At 41.2% G+C, this 18,174-nt stretch overlaps 1 protein-coding gene across 7 annotated transcripts in view; it reads right to left on the bottom strand.

Moving 5' to 3' along the window:
* The window catches only part of LOC148648748 (partitioning defective 3 homolog B-like), a 319,671-nt gene that overhangs the window by 45,489 nt on the left and 256,008 nt on the right, over positions 1 to 18,174 (bottom strand). For all 7 annotated transcript variants that reach the window (XM_088606610.1, XM_088606611.1, XM_088606608.1 and 4 more), the window contains one exon: positions 10,296 to 10,416. In XM_088606610.1, coding sequence (XP_088462736.1) covers positions 10,296 to 10,416 — 121 coding nt within the window. The remainder of the gene's footprint in view (positions 1 to 10,295; positions 10,417 to 18,174) is intronic.

Genomic DNA, 18,174 nt, shown 5'->3' with positions numbered 1-18,174 from the left:
TCGGAAACTATTTTTGCTCATAAACCCACCTTTTTGCGAGATCTTGGAAGCAGTCCAATATCAGCTAGCTGGGAGGAGGTGTTTGTAACTGTTTCTTGGGATAAAGACTTCCTTAATTTAAAATAAATGGATTTTCTAAAAAGAGTTGATACTTTCATCTGTACTCTATCCACAGAAACCGTTTTAAAACAATTAACTTGAAAAACAAGCTGCAGACGACTTTTGGTGCCTTCTAATTTCGACAGACCATATGGCGATCAGATGGGTGGATTAGCCAACTGAGATTGCCGTAACGTTTCATTTGCTGTCTTAGGTTCATGATATGGTCATTAGGGTGGAAGTTAATGAGAAATCTTTCCAAATCATTAGGAAACACAGGAACGGTGCATAGAAAATATTAAAGTGGGACTGCGATGATCTTCATTTCTTATTTAATACTTACTCTCCATTCCAAATATTTTTCCATCCATTTTCTAACCACTTTGCCCAATACAGGGTCACAGGGGAGACTGAGCCCATCCTGGCAAGCAACAAGAGCCAGGCAGGATCCAAACATTCCATATAGGCAAAATTCAGAATAAAGAAACCCTATACGTCAACGATACCTGGCCAGAATTTAAAGCTCGAACCTTTTCCTCTAATAACTTAATTGTACTGCATCCTCTTGAGTACAACACTTGCTCCATCAGCATTAACTGCCCACATCCTCATTTATCCAGCATTAGATACGCTGAGACCTAACACATCCCTCGATTATTTTGTCCGGTCCACCCACACTTGAACTGAGATTTACTGTATGGAACAGATGTTACAGATTCCAGGATAAATGCCTAGTTCCATATTGTTTTCTTTCAATGTCCACCCAATGCCTTGAGCTTGATATGGTATGAGACTAAAGGGAATTCTGTACTGCTTCACCAACACCAATGGATTTCTAACATAAGCGTTTCACTAGAGGTCTTCCACAACTTCAGTTTCTGCTTTTTTAAAAACTGAAGTGTCCTCTTATAGGCTCAACAACCACTTTACTGGTTTACAGTGCTGAACATACACTAAGCCTGGTTTCATAAGTTGAGAAGCCCAACACAAAATGATACTATGTGAAGTGTTCTGCTTATGCATTCATAATTAATACAATTTCATATTTTGGTGACTAAAAATAGCACAAATAAGATTGAAAGCTTTTAGAATTGGCACTGATCTTTAGTAAAATTCCTAGAGGGCTTCTGTTAAATTTTTGCTTTGTCTTGTCTTCACACTTTTAAAATGATCAGAAGCTAATTACTCCCTTAGCCTCTCCCCCAACAAGCTCAGCTGAAACGATGACATCACCTTATCACACAGCAGCAATGTGATTCTCATTACAACACTACAAGAACACGGCACTTCCTGTCTTAAGAGTAAGAGTATGCTACACACAGATCCTGGGATATGACTGCACCACATATTAAAATAAGATCTAACAATCAAATCTTGCTCATATAACCTGAGTTTATCAATATAAAGGTAAAGAAAAATTCCACTCATTACAAGACAATAAAACAATATCAATTTTCAGTATAACAGAACAGTAATTATAGAGCTAAGGTATCATTTTCTAGACTGGGTTTCCATTTAAACTGATCTAACAATTACCTGTATATCTTAAAAACCCACAAGAGAATTGCAACATTGTTAAATGTGGAGAATACTACTGTATGCCTTTAGCACTTGCTGTTCTGGATGTTTGACCTCTTGGAGAAATCACAAACCTAATGACTGGCCTAATTATTACAATATGACCAGCAGAGGTCAAAATACATCTTCCATTACTTGTTATTTTTTCAGTGGTAGCAAGTGTGTTTTATCTACAGCTTAGGGATGCTTGTGCTTTCCACAGATCCACAAGTTCCATTCACTGTGACCTGCTTGTGACCAGGAGATGCTGTGCATGCTTGTGGTTTTCATCAAATCTCGTTTCATGAGAAGACTCACCGAGGCTCTCTGGCAACACAAGCACATGCTGTTGCGCCGGAGGGACTGTACTGGGTATGAACCACCTGGTGAAAATGCTTTTTGTTGTCTCTTTTGCCTCAGCTTGCATCAAGATGGGGGATGTTCTGTGCCTTTTTATCAGGAACACTCACTTTAGAACAAAGCTTTCTTCATTGCCATATCTGATTTGACTAGTTAAGGGGGTTAACAGCTCAGTATGGGCTGTGCTATACATCAGTTAGAACTGGACCTTCTAAAGCAGTGGTGCAGTCAGACAACTATCTTGTGATTGGGCAAGACAGACCCCTGTGGCTTCCAGTGTGGAAAAAATGAAACTGGAATGCAGCCCATTTCAAATAAAGTACTCGTTAGTTTACCAGGTGATCACGTGCAAAATGATTTGGTTGCTTTTAATATCAGGAAGCTCTTAATCTGGAAAACTCAGCACCACCTATTCTGCATGGTTCCAGAAGTGCAAGCCTGACATGAAACAGATCAATTGTCTCTTAACATTTGTTAAACAGCGACAATTCTTCCGCAGTGAAACTGGGAGAGGCCCATTGTGCACTGCATGACCTCTTGTACTTAGGCACACGAAGGACTGGAGCAGTGATCAGTTTCCTTTTTTAATCTCCAACCAATTAGTCACAGTCCTCTTTTTTTGAATCACCCTTTCAATTCAAATGGTGAACAGGAAGGAAGCCGGAGGATCCTGCGCACAATGTGGTACACCGAGATCAGCAAGTTGTATCTCTGCTCTGCTGCACGCATAAAAATACCGCCACAGTCATGGCTTGGCAAAACTTTCCAAACACCCACTGGCTGTCTGACTCTGGTACTGTCTAGGCATTTTCTGTGCTGTCTCCCATCTATCAACCTGATAAGTATATCGGAACCAGGGACCTTATCCAAGTATTCAAAATCCTCAAAGGCATTGAGGAAGTCAGTCCTTTTTCAAAATAAACCGTGAAACACAAACCAGAGGGCCGAACTGAAAACTACATGGAATTGCATTTAAGCCTGAGAACAAGAGGCACTTCTTTGAGCAAAGAGTTGTGGGAGCATGGAACAAGATGCCCAGTCACATTGTCAAACCTGATACCTTGTCTTCTTTCAAGAAATGGCTGAATGTGATCCTCAGAAAAACAACTTTCTAATTACCAAATGGCCTTCTCTCCTTTGCAAAACTCGTCTGACTGTCTTATCAGTGGAGGATGAGGTACTGTATGGCGAACTCTTTCAAAGTTTGACTAAGCATGAAAATAATCAGCTGGTACCCATTCTCTTATTAAAGTTACACATTCAAAAACTTTTTTCATTAAATAAATAAGTCAAGGAAGAAAAAATATTACTGTTTGGCACAAAACCCTTCCCATATAAATGTCCACATACAGTATTTAACATTTAAGCGGTTTTACGATGTAACATCTCATTCCTTTATGAACTGTTGCAATATGTGTATTATTCATCTAAACTGAAGCAAAAGTCTCATAAAACAATGAAGAAGGTTTGAAAATCAGTCTGACATTTGCTGGGGGGGAGGGGGTCATTGTGCAGGTGAATGTCTGCAATTCTTCCTGGAAAACAGAGAGAAACAGAAACATCATCTTTGACTTCTGGGCATATCAAAGGACAAAATGAATCACACACCCAGAAATAATATGCAGAAGTGTTTTTTGTTGTTGTATATTTGGGTATTTTGGGGGAATGACGGCACATTCTTGGGAAAATGTGGCTTGTGACAAACAGGAAACCTAAGAGATTTTGCAGAACTGTTGTGAAATAAGAACAATGTTTTTTATCAATGCCCTGTTGTGCACTGTTGATGGAACAGCTTTGGGGCACAGTCTGGTGTTTTTCAGTACAAGTCGGTGCAATTGTTCACGTTGTCATAAGCCTTTTGTTTGTGTAGAAGTATTTTAATCCACTGGTCTCAGAAGAAGTCTTGGAATTAATTGGTGGCACCAGAAATGCCTCTTAACGATGAGCCTCCACAGATATGCATCTTAATGGCCTCTGAAAGGCTGATCTGATAAGCTGCGCTATGTTGTTGATGCCTTCCCACTTCTGCCAGTGTGAGAAACAATAAATAAATGAACAAATAAATACAGTTCTACCCTAATGATTCAACTCATTAATTTCGTTTGCAGTTGCCAGTGTAGCCCGTTAATCCAATCCATATTTATAATATTTCTAATCTCACTTCAAGAGCGCTGAGCCTTTTAAAATTCAGTGGAATTTGCTCTCAACTAGCGAGCAATTTGTTATTGATAGTAAACAAAGGGGTTTGCCAGGGGTGGGGGTGACGATGGGGGGGGAGGGGGGGGATATCTGAAAAAGAGCTTTAGAAATGATGATTTTCCCATCTGGGTCAATCCATTGCTTCTGACGTATTCATAAGCACTCCAGCTCAATTACAAATCTGTTAAATGCTGAAATCTCTTTATAGGCTCCGCACTTCAGAGAGGGTTTTGGATGCAGGTGTGAGTTTGCCTGATTTGTTTTCTGTACAAAATCCCTTTTGAAATAAGGCACTGCTGTGATTATCTGCAATTGTGCACGAGAGAAGGAAAACGAACTGAACAGTTTAAATGCAAGCGTGTGCAAGTCCAAAAACTGCCACAGACGAGTTGCAAACAGGAAATGCATTGAAAAAAACATTCTGATGTAAATTCCTTTGCCTTTCATCACGGTATAAAGACAAGGATGTGAGCAAAATACATCTAGACCATTAAATTTAAACAAAGAAAAAACAGATGAAGGTTCTCGTCTCCCGAGAGCTTATCATTTAAAGGTAAAACTTCTAATATTAACTCTCAGAGTTTAGATGTGCTATAGTACCTTGTGTCAACTTTGGCCAAATAGTGTGGTCGAAGTCAGCGATTAGAGAGATTTACAGATGGACTCATCTACTGTATGCCTGGAGAATACCAGGTGTCAATCACAAGAAAACGGAGAGATGTCACTTGATCTAGGTGTCACGGTTGCTGTGGTTTGCATGGTTTCAATACCTGTGAACCGACAGTCACTTGCGCGCAGAGAAGTTAAATGTAAAAGTGAAGCTTGGTGTTCTACAGAAGTCTCTCAGTGGTGATGTACCTGGCTGGACTTCTTGACACATGATTTTGTGTATTTTATAGATCCTATCTATAAAATATCTATAAAGATTTTATAGATCCACTGGCAGATGACATATACATTTTCATGTTAATACTTTGTCTCAGAGGGTAGCAATGCCATTGGAAATTCTTTAATTTCCAAATCCTAAGCCTCCAGGAGCACTACAGTATTTAGTTATGTATAATTTGTAATTCAACAAATCTGGACATTAAATCTGAAAGGGGTTAAAGAAAAGATATCGTATATTTTATGCGAGCTGAAGAATATCTTATCTTAAAAACAGTGACAAAAAACGCAGTGGTTTACTGCTCCTAACAATTCTGTACAACAGAAATGTTTTGTTTTTTTCTAAGTTTGACAACTCAAAAAGAACAGCCCACGAAAATCCAGGAGAAATCGATATAAACCTCACAAAATGGTGTGACCGGAAACTGGTCAATTTGACCCCAAGGTGAATGATTTGCATTTTCACTCAGTGAAGAAAGATGCATCATCAGCTTCAGCTTGGTACCGCAGTGCCCTGAAGTCAACTGTGAAACCTGTGTGTATCTTCAATGCCCTCTGATACTGCAGGCTGAGTAAACTGCTCCTTGTATTAACACACTGTCTTGCCTGACATTGCGCTCTTCTGGCACCAGGGGCTTCCTCTCCAGTTCAACGACTGTTAGGAGGGGGAAAGAACGGCCCTTTCTGTTACAGCTGAATTTTTGACCTCTTGCGCATAATTACAAGCCCTTGACATCTGCCATGCGATTGCTACCACAATGCCAACCATTCAATGAACGGCATGGACACTGTAATTTAAGCGAACAGGACGGAGGGAAAACACTAATAATCAAGCAGAAGATTTCAATTTTTCTTTCTTTGAAGGAGCCTTGTTTGTTACGCTGTTGGATCAGATGGCAAAATACATCATTCGAACTGGCCTGTTGCCAGATGTCGCTTACAGCAAAATTACATGTTTTCTTCGGCTAAAGACCAGGTTAGAAACCTCTTAATTATACCATACTATATATATTTTAAATACAACAGGGTTATGACAATGCTTACATTGGTAAAACTAAACTGCAGTTTTGGCAGTGTCTTCTGGGTGAGGAGGAAGGTACAAGCTGCATAACCCTCCTAAAATCACAGCTTAGACAATGATTGCTTTTAAGAAGTTAAGGTGGATCTGAAAAGAAGAAATAACCATCGATCATTAGAAAGCTGTTTAATTCTGGTAAGGGTTGTGGCCATCCAGAGGCTATCCTGGGGGCACAGGGTACAACACAGGGCCACACCCTGCATGGCACGTTACTGTAGCAAAGGACACACACAGGGACAATTTAGAGACACCAATTAACCCAGCCAGCATGCGTGTCCAGTCCACCACAGGGCAGATACCCACCCTGGGACATTTAAAAAACACTACCGAATGACATATGCACATATTTACAGAACATTAAACCTAGCGGCTTGCAATCCTTACTGGGAACTTTCCAAAAACTGATGGAAAGACAAGCACCACAAAAGTGAAAAATAGAGTCTTAGAACACGGGTGGAAAGCAAGATCAGTGTAACTCACACGCATAAACACACCAGTCACGAAGGAGCCTTAACCAGCAAGCCTTTGAAGCTGGGGGGGAATCACGACTGCCCAGAGAAGAAACACACATGGCGAACAACAACATGCAAACTCCACACGGAAGGTATCTCAGGGCAGAACCGGACCCGGTACCCAAGACACCAGAGCTTGGTAGAGCACGTAACACCATCAACTGCAAGGATCCGTAACCTTCCCAGAAGCAATTTATTGACAGGAAAATAACGTGCAACATACCAGAATTCAAAATGCCAAAACTGTATATTAAAAAACGTGGCAATTCAGTCAAATACACCATTGATCCACAGCATTTTTTATGCGATACAATTCAGTTGTGCTGGCATCAGGGTTCAGGGCTAGAATATGCAAGCATCTGTCAGGTTGGAATTTGCCACAGTGTGTCTGCAAGTCCTCTGTGGTGCTTTCTGGGCCCCAGTGTGGTGTGAAACGGTCTGCTATGGTTTTGTAAACGTTCCTTTGAATGTAGCATTTCCATTCATGACAATACCTGACACACTAACACGGAACACTTTGTCTTTCCGTCATTGACAACGCATTCATTATAAGGTGTGTTAAAAAAACTGACTTTTCTAAGTGAAACGGCACCTTCCTTCACAGCTCCTCCTCGGCGCGGTAGATACTGCAATGTATTCTCTTAGCTTCACACAGGCCAGAGCTGCTGACTCCCGATGGGAGTGCGCTGAACTATGTTTACTACACGGCGTGTTTACCAGGCCACCACAATGCATCAATCACGCTGGGGAAACCATTCTGCCATCCAGTCAGGATTTCAAATGATTTCACATTTCTCTCTCGCTGCTTTTAGAAGTTCAGATAAACGATCTTGCTCCCAGAAACACAAAGCACGCGCTTGTAGCCGAAGAGGGAAAAAAACAGCTGGAAAATGAAACGTCATGCTTAATTTTTCATAGCATCCCGACCATCGCGATAAAGAGTGAGCTCTGTGAGAGGACGGCCGCATAGCTTCCTTAAAGATAATGTTATCGAATAGCCGTTCGGCACTGAAAGGAAACAAAAACACTCAGAATCTTTATTTTTAATGAATGTGCTAACATGCTGAAAATGGGGCCAAGATCAAGCTAGCGTGAGGCAAGAGCAAGCCAGGCTCTCCTCTGAGTTTGAACAATTAACTAGGAGAGCGCAAAAGTGCAACTTTCAGATCATAATTGTCACTGTACAGGGCCCTGGCCGCTGTATTTTTCATTCTGTTTTTATCTGTATTATAAAAAGTAGTGTAGCCAATTGTATTTAAGATTCCTCCTAAGAAAACTGAAAAACATTGTGAGTCCTTATTCAACTTTAAAGCGCACAGCAATTGTTGTCATGTCCTTTGCCTCTTGTTACTAAGCAAATTCCAAAATGGCTACCCAAACAAGGTGTACTGGTGCGTAACAGGCCCCAGTCACAATTGCTTCAGTCACGCAGGGTCTGAACAGGCAGGCACCTGCACTGCCCTTTTATCAGTCTCACTCGGCAGACAACCTCTTTCCATAATCTGGGAATACTGTACTTAATGAGCATCGGAAACACTACCGAGTAGAAAACAACCGAAATACTCAAAGCATTTATGAAGCAATATTGATTCTTGATCCCTGAGAAGTTCCAGTAACCAGTTTTTCTTGTTTTAGATACCACATTAGTTCTTTAAATGCGAATTGCTATTATTATTGGTGCCACAGCGATGTAGCTCCCCCTGGTAACATTGCAAGCTCCCTGGAATCCAACAAACTGTGGTAACACACACATGATCAGTTCAGGAAACCCTGAAACCCCATTCTCATATATACTCAATAAACCCTGACACAATGTTGGTCAAATACGTGTGCAGGCATGTGTGGAAGTCATGTCTGATTTGGCTAAGAAGGCCCAAATTCACACCTGGCATTTTGGGACACAAGGCCCAGTTAATGATCCCAGATACAGCTTTCACTACTTGAGCAAATCTTCTTTCAACAGCCTAACAAGTTCCATAGGCAGTTGGGTGTCGTAATGATACAGTTCACATACTGCAGATGTTGTCAATGTCTAAAAATAAGTAACAACTGAGTCAGTCAAGCCAGTAAATGCCCACGTGGAACTGGAACCAGAAAACCCAATGGCTTTCCAGGATGAGGGGAGATTACAAGTGCCGTAGAATCTTAGGAGGTGGTAGGAAGAAGCAAAAAAAAAAAGCAAACATTACAGTCCAGTCTTCACCAACTATACTTATTAAAACCAAGCCAGTTATCAACTTTTTGGGTTCTGTGCTAAATTTGACAAAGATCGCATTTCTTTTCATTGTCATCCTGCAGTGTAACATGTACTTATATGCAGTTACTCAGCCAAAATGAACCAAAATAGCTAGCAGGTCAGAATATATATTCTGCCTGTGTGTTTTCAGCAAATTGGTGCTGTTTCCACTAAACCTTGCATTTCCATCTTTTATACTTTTAAAATAATAAAATTGTAGCCCTGCCGAGATAAGCGGGCATTTTACAAAATCTGGAAACAGTTATCAGCAGTTTATAAATCTAGAAAAATTCCCATTGATTTAGTAAATGTCTGCAAAAGAAGATTATAAGCAGTATCCTGTTAGATGTGGGTAACAGCCAGAACTGAGTGCATTGTAAAAAGGTGAATGCCCCTTGTGTGTTCAGTGGAAATCTGAGCTCAGCTCAGTGGAAAATAAGCACAGCTACACACATCTCACAAAAGTATGTGTACACACACAAGCAGAGGTCATAAGGCTTGGCATTCCTTATCAGAAGCACCGATGTGCTCATCAGGACACTGAGCTCTGGTTCTGCAGACCATTTTCTGCATTTTTTTCCCCAATGCCCAGCTCTGACCTTTATGTCTATGGGTTGGGTGACAAGTAACAGGACTTACTGGGTTAGCTGTGTGATTAGGGGGAATGAGAAACATCATTTAAAAGAAAAATGCCCATGTGCAAAGAATTTAAAAAACATAGGAAGAACATGGCTCGGGAGATGTCATTCAGATCAGAACCAGACTGCTTTGGATCCATCCATGACAGATGGCCCTTCGTGTTAAATATCTTCGGCTGTTTCAGTACTTGGCTGTTTCAACTGTAAATGATAATGATACACTTCTGCGTTTGTACTACCATGTAAGCCTTTTGTAAGCCTAAGAACGCAACTAATCAAAAGGTACTGCACCTGAAGATAACGTCCAGGCTATGTGTACTGACATCACACTGAAGTACCAGTTTCCATTATTTGTTATGCATTGAAAATATCCTTTCATCATCTTCATGTTCTGATAAAACACTTACGCTGCATGGCAGCCTTTATAAGAAGGGTCTTGGATCATCACGCCAGGGTCCCCCCTCCCCATCTGTGCAAATGAGCATGTAAGATGGGCATGCCAGTACCATGTGCATATTATTTCCCTCATTAGCCCCATCTCTCCATGACCTTTGCATAAATTAGCGTGCTTTAAGCATGTGTGGCACATATACATTTACACATCGGCTAGGTTTTTACATGGTTTGTGGAGATGGAGTCTCATTACGCAGTTTAAGTCGTTGGCTCGCCGGCTTATGATCACCTTTCTTGAAGGAGATCCCACCGGGGTCATGCGGACGTGCGATACTCACCCTGTGCGGGTCAAATTCTGGGGGCCTCTGGCGGGCTTCAAGCTCCTCATATGCTGGTGCTGCCCCCTCCCGTCTGGCCTGCTGGTATTCCTTACGCAGTTGCTGAATTCGGTCCACGGTGCTGCGATGACAGAGCAACACAGCCATGAACTCTCAAGGAATCCCAGACAAATATTGACCTTTCAAGGTAAGACATATTAGGTTGTTCTTATCTGCAGAGCCTGTTGGAAGAATAGAATTTTATATTATAAGGAAGACAAATACAACCCTACAACCTTTATAGGCAGCACAAGTCTGGCAACAACAATCCATTGGGAGCCCAGTTCTGAATAGCTGGGATCCTCAGGGCTGTCACTCTGTTACTAATGTGGGACGATTTCCACCCAACTTCATTTATCATCAACGCATTCTTGAGCCAATTCGAATTTTTTTTTTCTCTTTCTTTTTTTGTTCTCTTCTTTTAAAAATCTATGCCTTTCAGAGGACTGGCTAGGATGAATAAGTGACAGCATAATTCTATAATCACAGGGAATCGTGAATTCCTGTAAAACTGTGACAGCTTTTTAAATATTAGGTGCCACATTCACAAAGATGCATTTCTGTTCAATCAGTCCCACATGAATATATGCAAAGAGAAAATGACATTTAATAGTATAAGGAGCAAATCGGTGGTCCTAAGAGGATTTCAGTCCTAGAGAGCAGGTTCATTCTTCAATTCAGGTTAGATAGACATAAAATTCTTACATATCCGTAATACCTTTGTTATGATGAACTAAACTGGGTGATAAAACAAATACAATTAATGAAAGACTGTTGTGAAAAAAATATTAGAAAAGGCATATTAACTTACTTGCCATTTTTTATTCAAATTATTAGAGATAGATTCAGGAATAAAGGACATTTGGAACTATTAAAAAGGGAAAAAATGTTATTTTTTCATGTAGGTTTAACTACTTAATAGGATGGCAAATTTAGTACAGAAGGGAATAGAAAAACAAGCAGAGCTTCAGAGAAATTTTTCCTCGCACATTTTGAGTGCCAAAATCACATTTACATGAAAAGCACCTTTTGTTTTCCACTTAGAGAACACCTGTAGAGCAAATTCTGGTCTACAGCATACTACTGCTGAAACTCTGAAATTCCCTCTGTATGTGTTTAAGTTAAACAAACGAAATATCAGTCAATGCAATTATGTTTAAAGAAATGTTAATGAAATTCATGTTAAATTAAGGTTTAAAAAAATGTTATAATACTGGATATACCGAATGTCTGACCCACAAATAACATCTGCACACTAATATTAGACGTTAGATCCTTAAGAATGAGTTGTCAAACACTGTGTTAAAAACTTCCAAAGAACTCAAACGCTTGAAATAAACTCCCAACAACCTTTTCTGCCGTGTCACCTCGCTCTCACGCAAAACTGCGTCCCACGAATCGCATCTGCCTGACTCAGATTTTTTTCAACAAAGGCTGCCATTTATTACAGTCGGTGCAACCCATTTCTGAACTGTTTTAGGCGGAAGGCGCTTTATTGCTCGTTGCTGAGAGAAGTCACGCTGTTTTCATTTGCAAAATTCGCCTCAAGCAAATGAACCCAAAAAAAAAAGAGGAGAGAGCCCCTATTCAGAAAGTTGAACTGAAACGCACAGCCAAAGATCAGCAGATGATTCGCATTAAGGAGGAGAACGCTGAGCGGAAGATTCAAGGAGAAATCATTCTTTACGAGCTGGGGTCAGGGTATAGCAGGTGCTTTGGCTTAGAAGAGCACTACCCTATTGGCAGGTAGAACTCAGTGGAGTCGTAGGGACCGTCTATTGTAAGAGACCTGTAAGGAAGCACCACTCCCTCTGGGAAGTCAGCAGTGCACAGAAACATCATTTCTAGCGATCATGAGCAATAAAGAAGTGTACAGATCTAGTAGAGACACATTCAGGCCTATAGTGAATAAATGACAAAGCTCCACATTTAGTTTAGGGGGATCATTTGGGACTGCATCTACAAACAAAAGCTTTTTGCTGTGATATTACTTCATGCAGTAAACCACCCACCTCTTCCCCCATAGGGAAGAATATGGGCTTTATGGTATTGAATGACACCCTGATCTAGATCTAGTGACTGGGGTTGGAGGGGGGGGGGGGGGAGGGGAGCAGGATTTGAATGTCTCTAAGAAGAACGAAAACCCGTGGAAGATGAAGGGAGATCACCCCAAGTTCTTAACCACATTTTTCACGTCATGTCTTCTTACAGTATGTACCAACTGCCTGAAGCATTACGATCACTGCACACTGGTGAGTCTTCGGTGTAAACTCCCCATGCAGTTTTGAAAGCGCTACATCTCTTTCCTAGTGAAGATGTTTCAGTATTCTTTGGAGATCAAGTGAGTTTGCCTTTCTAGCATCCTGAAACAGAAGCCTAGTGCAGCTGAAATTCAAACTACCAGTTGGCAGTCAACTGGACTTCAGGGGGCCATTCAAAATCCTAAGAGAATTATTGGGAGTAGTAGTGTTAATGGTTAATTTGCATACTGCATGTGGTAGAAGCCCTTAGGCTCTTAGGAAGAAAAGTGAGTGGGGGAAAAAAAATTAGAGTGAGTGTTACTGAATCTCTAAAACTGCAGAGGCTGTTTACTTTTTTCAGGTGGCTAAATCATAAACCACCGAGAAGCAGTTGTTCTAAATTATATTCACTCATTTATAGTGCTAGGTAATTTATTTATAATCATCAAGGATTTTCAGTGTATTTCAGACTTTAGTCACAAGTGGGATGAGTGAACCATCAGTTGAAAGATAAAAAACAGAGTCCAGTACAGATATGTCTAAGTCCGATGCCTGCATTAAATGAGATTCCCACCTGTAATTTCTGCACAATCAATGCTTTTACTTTTTGTGATAAATTGTGTGCTTTCACTCTGCCAACTTTAAAAAAAAAATGTTAACAGAAAGGTACCGTCAGCATCTCCATCTCTCGGGACAAGTACACAAGCGCAGCTTCTCACAAATTCCTCTTGTTCGCCGAAGAACTCACACAGCGCACCAACGTCAGGTCTAATTTAAGCATTTTTCCATCAATGGCAAAAGGAAAAAAAAAAACTGCTGTTTTTTTCTGCTCTCCTCTGGCAGATCAACTCATTAACGGGGCTCAGGGAGACCTGAGTTTAACAACAACTTGACGAAAGGCGACTGAAATGAGCAGGGCCTGGCAAAAAGGCTTAACGATTAGTATTAGTTTTCTTTAACGCGCTGTTTTTCGGAAACCTCGTTAAGCGGCTTGCCAAGATGCCTGGCATACCGAAGATCTGACGCAGTGGGGGTGGACAGATGCATGAGCTCAACAAGTTCGGGACACGCAAACTAGCAAGGCCGGCCAATGGATGTGGTGCCACCCAGGAACCTGGAAAAAAAAAGGGGGAACCGTTTCTCCCTCCTTCGCTCTTCGGGATGGTTTCCATCACGCTTCCATCCCCCGGACTCCGACGCTCCCAAGTCCTGCTCCGACCGGGTCTCGGTTCGGAGTCGCATCGCCTTGTGAACCTCGAGCATTAGCAGCAGTTAGTCCCGCTGGGAGGAACGCCGTCTGGAGCCTGCCCCACAGCTTCCATCTGTCAGCGTCTGCAACAGCCTTCATCAGTGAGCCTTCCTTTCCACTGAGAGAACAACTGCACTCCCATTCTGAGAAAGAGGAGCCCTGTGCCAACCTGACGCAGGGCCAGTAACTTTCCACCAGAGTTTTAATCCCCTCGTATACGAACACATTGCCGCATCGCCCCCCCCACAAAACGGCTTGTGCAGCATCTCATTCACTGATATTTGCAAATGCTCTTTCATTTAGGCTTTTTCTGAGCTGTAATCAAATAACAAAATATCACATCTCCCCCAGTTTCCAAGAACGGATGCATTAATCCCTTTCTGCAGCTCATCCGAATTTAAATACTTTTGACAAGCCGACTCATATTCCAAACTGAACGGAGTCGTGCTGTGGGGGGGGGGGGTGGGGGATCCCAGGTGGTTTAACTAGTAAAGGCAGTTTTTGTTGGCGTGTAGTCTGAGCCCTGCAGTCCAGACACTGCTGCTTAGAGTCTGTCATCAGCCACTGTGAACTGGGATTTCAGATGCAGGGGGTGAGCACTGGTTGGACACCCCAGGGAAACAGACAGACTGGAGCTGATTAAGGCATCCTAAGTGTGAGCTGGTGCTTTGCATCATTCGATACGAAGGCCCCTGTGACTTGCCTGGCAAATGTAAGTTTACAGTGCTGTACAGCAAGAGCCAAATCAATGCATACTCTTTAGTAGGCTTTGTGGGACACGCAGCATGGAAGATACCAGATGGCTCTGATAAGCTGGAGGAACGCTTCACAAATGACAATTGCAAACTGGCAGGACAAAGACAGAAAAATGCATATCCATTCTTTTTAGTAACCCCCACCAAACATTTTAAAGCAAACTGACCATTTTCGGTGATCATTTCACCCCATTACTGCGTGTCAACCAATACACAGGTGGTTTATTATTGCTGCTCTTGCCTATGCCCTTTCAAACTATGATTATCTTTACTATACACAAGGAAGACGAAAACGAAAAACACTCAATCACCTGACATTCACCGACACTGGCACTGACCAAATGAACTCTCTCCTAAAAAACTTTTTACGATTCATTCCAGCAGATACTGCTGGCTGTGCTTCATCTGAGAAGATAGTGATAACATCATCCCCCTCAACAGATGCTGGTTGGGTTCAGTATTTATTAGCAGGGTGTCATTACAGAGGGTAGAAGCTTAGCACAAAGGTCTTTAACATCGTCTGCTTCTGTATGTGGATTTCAGGACATACACGGGACCTGCAATTAAGGCTGAATTAGATCACTACAATTATACTCTATTTGAACTTTGTTTTGTTTTTTTAATTCTCACCTCACTTTCCCTGACAAAATGCCTGAAAGAATAAAGCATAAATGTGTACTAACATTTGTCTTCTTCCCTTTTGACTACACACAAAAGCTCCCTCACGGCTAGTTTATAGGATTGATGGGGCACCACAGAAGAAAACAACAATTTTATCAAAGGCGCCTATTGATTGTGGCAAAGAAGGAGTGCTTTATCATAAAACACCAGTTTCATAATTTTGCTTTCTAACGACCTGTAAATAATTAACAGCTCTCCCGAAGGCTTCCTTTGCACATTAGCTTCAGCGAACCGGTTATATTTCATGCAGCTAAATCTGAAATGGTCGGGGAAAGGCGCCGTTATCACACATATATTCTTGAAATGAACTAGCATTCAGCTCGTCTCTCAGATAAAGACAATGGAGCCAAAGGATGTTGAAAAAAAGACAACAGATTTATCAGGAATTTTGAAAAAAGACTATAATACACTGCATTTTTTATTTCTAAGATCCACTAATTTAAGGTACTTCTAACTTACAACCCCAAAAAAAGAAGGTACATAGACCACATGAGTACAAATAATCAATTTCTCTTGACCTTTCAATTACAGTTAAAGCTATTGTACATCTTTCCAAGTGTCACATTACATGCAAACGTTTCATTTAGCTGGATTTGTGAAAACAATCTAAAGGATTACTGTACCTTCAACCGACAAGGTTGGGAAGCTTGTTCCATACTCCCACAACCATTACTGTAAAGAAGTGCCACCTGTTCTCATTTTCGAAAGTGCTTAACTATAGTTTCCATTCGTATCCTTTGGTTTTGCATTTAAGGGTCGATTCTAAAGACGTCCCCTTGGATGACATTGGCTGTGCCTGTGAGGATTTTGAATACCCATTCAAGACTGAAACAACTCCGTTCTAAAACAGTTCTTTTGGCCTCTCAGATTAGGATATTCCTTTAAGGCACAGGAATGCATCTAGATGCTCTGGAGTGATTTCGGAGCACCAATATACTTTCTGTAACATTGTGACCTATATTGTAGATAATATTTTAAATAAGATTTTACAAGCGTATTGCACAATTTTAATATTCCTTGATTTAAATTCTAAGCTTTTTACAATATGGATCAATACATACAGTATAACAATACATGGATATGTAGTGTTTGGCTTTTAATTAGTCCCCCAACAGTAACTAGAATATGAAAGTAATGTGTCGATATAAGCACCTCAGCCTGTGAATGAACTGAACTCTCAGCAAGCTCAACAAGTGACTTTCAGCTCTGATTCCAGCTGTAGTCAGTCCAGGTGATTATCTGTATAAGACAGATGGATGAAAATGTTTCAGGTTGTAAAACTGCATTCACACTGAGATTCATGCAGATACAAATATGAATAAATAATCCTTACACTTATAGAGTGCTTTTCTGGACACTCCACTCAAAGTGCTGTACAGGTAATGGGGATCCCCTCCACCACCACCAGTGTGCAGCCCCACCTGGATGATGTGATGGCAGCCAGAGTGCGCCAGTACTCTCCCCACACACCAGCTCAAAGTGGGGAGGAGAGCAGAGTGATGAAACCAGTTCAGAGATGGGGATTAAGTGGCCATGACTGAGAAAGGCTTGGAGGAAATTTGGCCAGGACACAAGAGTAACAACCCTACTATTTTTTGGAAACACCCTGGGGTTTTTGTTCACCACAGTGTGTCAGGACCTTGGTTTTACATCTCATCTGAAGGACAGCACTTTTTTTTTTAACAGTATAGTGTCCCCATCACTATACTGTGGCTTTAGGACCCACACAGACCGCAGGGTGAGCGCCCCCTACTGGCCCCACTTAGACACTTCCAGCAGCAACCTCAGCTTTCCCAGGAGTCTCCCATCCAGGTACTGACCAGGATCACACCTGTTGAGCTTCAGTGGGGCTGCCACTTGAAATACATACTGTATGGCTTTAAGCATGGAACATAGCTAATATATATACTTACTAAAAGCTTATTTTTTAAAACGGATTCATTTTCATTCAGAGATGACTTAATTTAGGTACAACTCGAGAAGCAGTGAGTCATTTTCAGAAATGCATTATACAAACTCCTGACTCCAACAAAATATTTAATAAAGAGACCATAACCGAAGGAGAAACAACAAACAAGTTTGAGCAAATGAAATTCCTATCACACAATGTAATTGTTGTTTTTGGAAAAGAGAAGCAGCTAGATGAAAGGGAGAGTAAGCTTTTCTGCAGAACTATGCACTTTCAAGAAAACTATCTGGAAGAAAGTTCAATTTAGGTCTGGTTGCAAATGAACCTACGTGTACTACAAACTGGGTGGAGCAGTGGCTCTGTGGCTGAGGATCTGCCCCTGTGGCTGGAAGGTTGCCGGTTCAAATCCCGCAGCCGGCAGAGGAATCCTACTACGTTGCAAGGCCCTTAAACCCAACTGCTCCAGGGGCGCCGTACAATGGCAGACCCTGCGCTCTGACCCAAGGCTCTCTCCCTGTCTGTGTGTCTCATGGAGAGCAAGTGAAAAGATAATTCCTAATGCAAGAAATTGTAAAGGGTTAATAAATAATATAATATATTTTTAATTATTATAACTGTAGTACACTGTTTGTGCATAAAGTCATTTGCAGTACGCTTCGAAACGAATGGCCAATAAGTTGCGTAACGCAAAGCATACTGTATATAAAACATCCATGAGCCACAGTGTAAAGCACTCATCAAGATGGAATCAACAAGCAATCTTCACTGAAACAATTTAAAATCGATTTCACAAGTGTTTAATGTAGGTTTGTGAGATAGGAGAATAATAAAAAAAAAGACTTCACAGAGATTTCTGCAATAAAAACTTTCTGGAGTACAGTAAAATACTGGATTTTAGTTTGATATGCTGCTCACTTTAAACACATTAGCTTCTTTGGAAACAGCTGAATGGCAGTGGAGATGTACAGTACTAGCACTTTAGTAAGGTCAGTTTTTTAGCCACTGA

This window comes from Lepisosteus platostomus, chromosome 14, assembly GCF_059453375.1.
Source record: "Lepisosteus platostomus isolate fLepPlt1 chromosome 14, fLepPlt1.hap1, whole genome shotgun sequence".
Taxonomy (NCBI): Eukaryota; Metazoa; Chordata; class Actinopteri; order Semionotiformes; family Lepisosteidae; genus Lepisosteus; species Lepisosteus platostomus.
The sequence above is the reverse complement of the archived record's forward strand: the minus strand, read 5'-3'. Positions and strand labels throughout refer to the sequence as shown.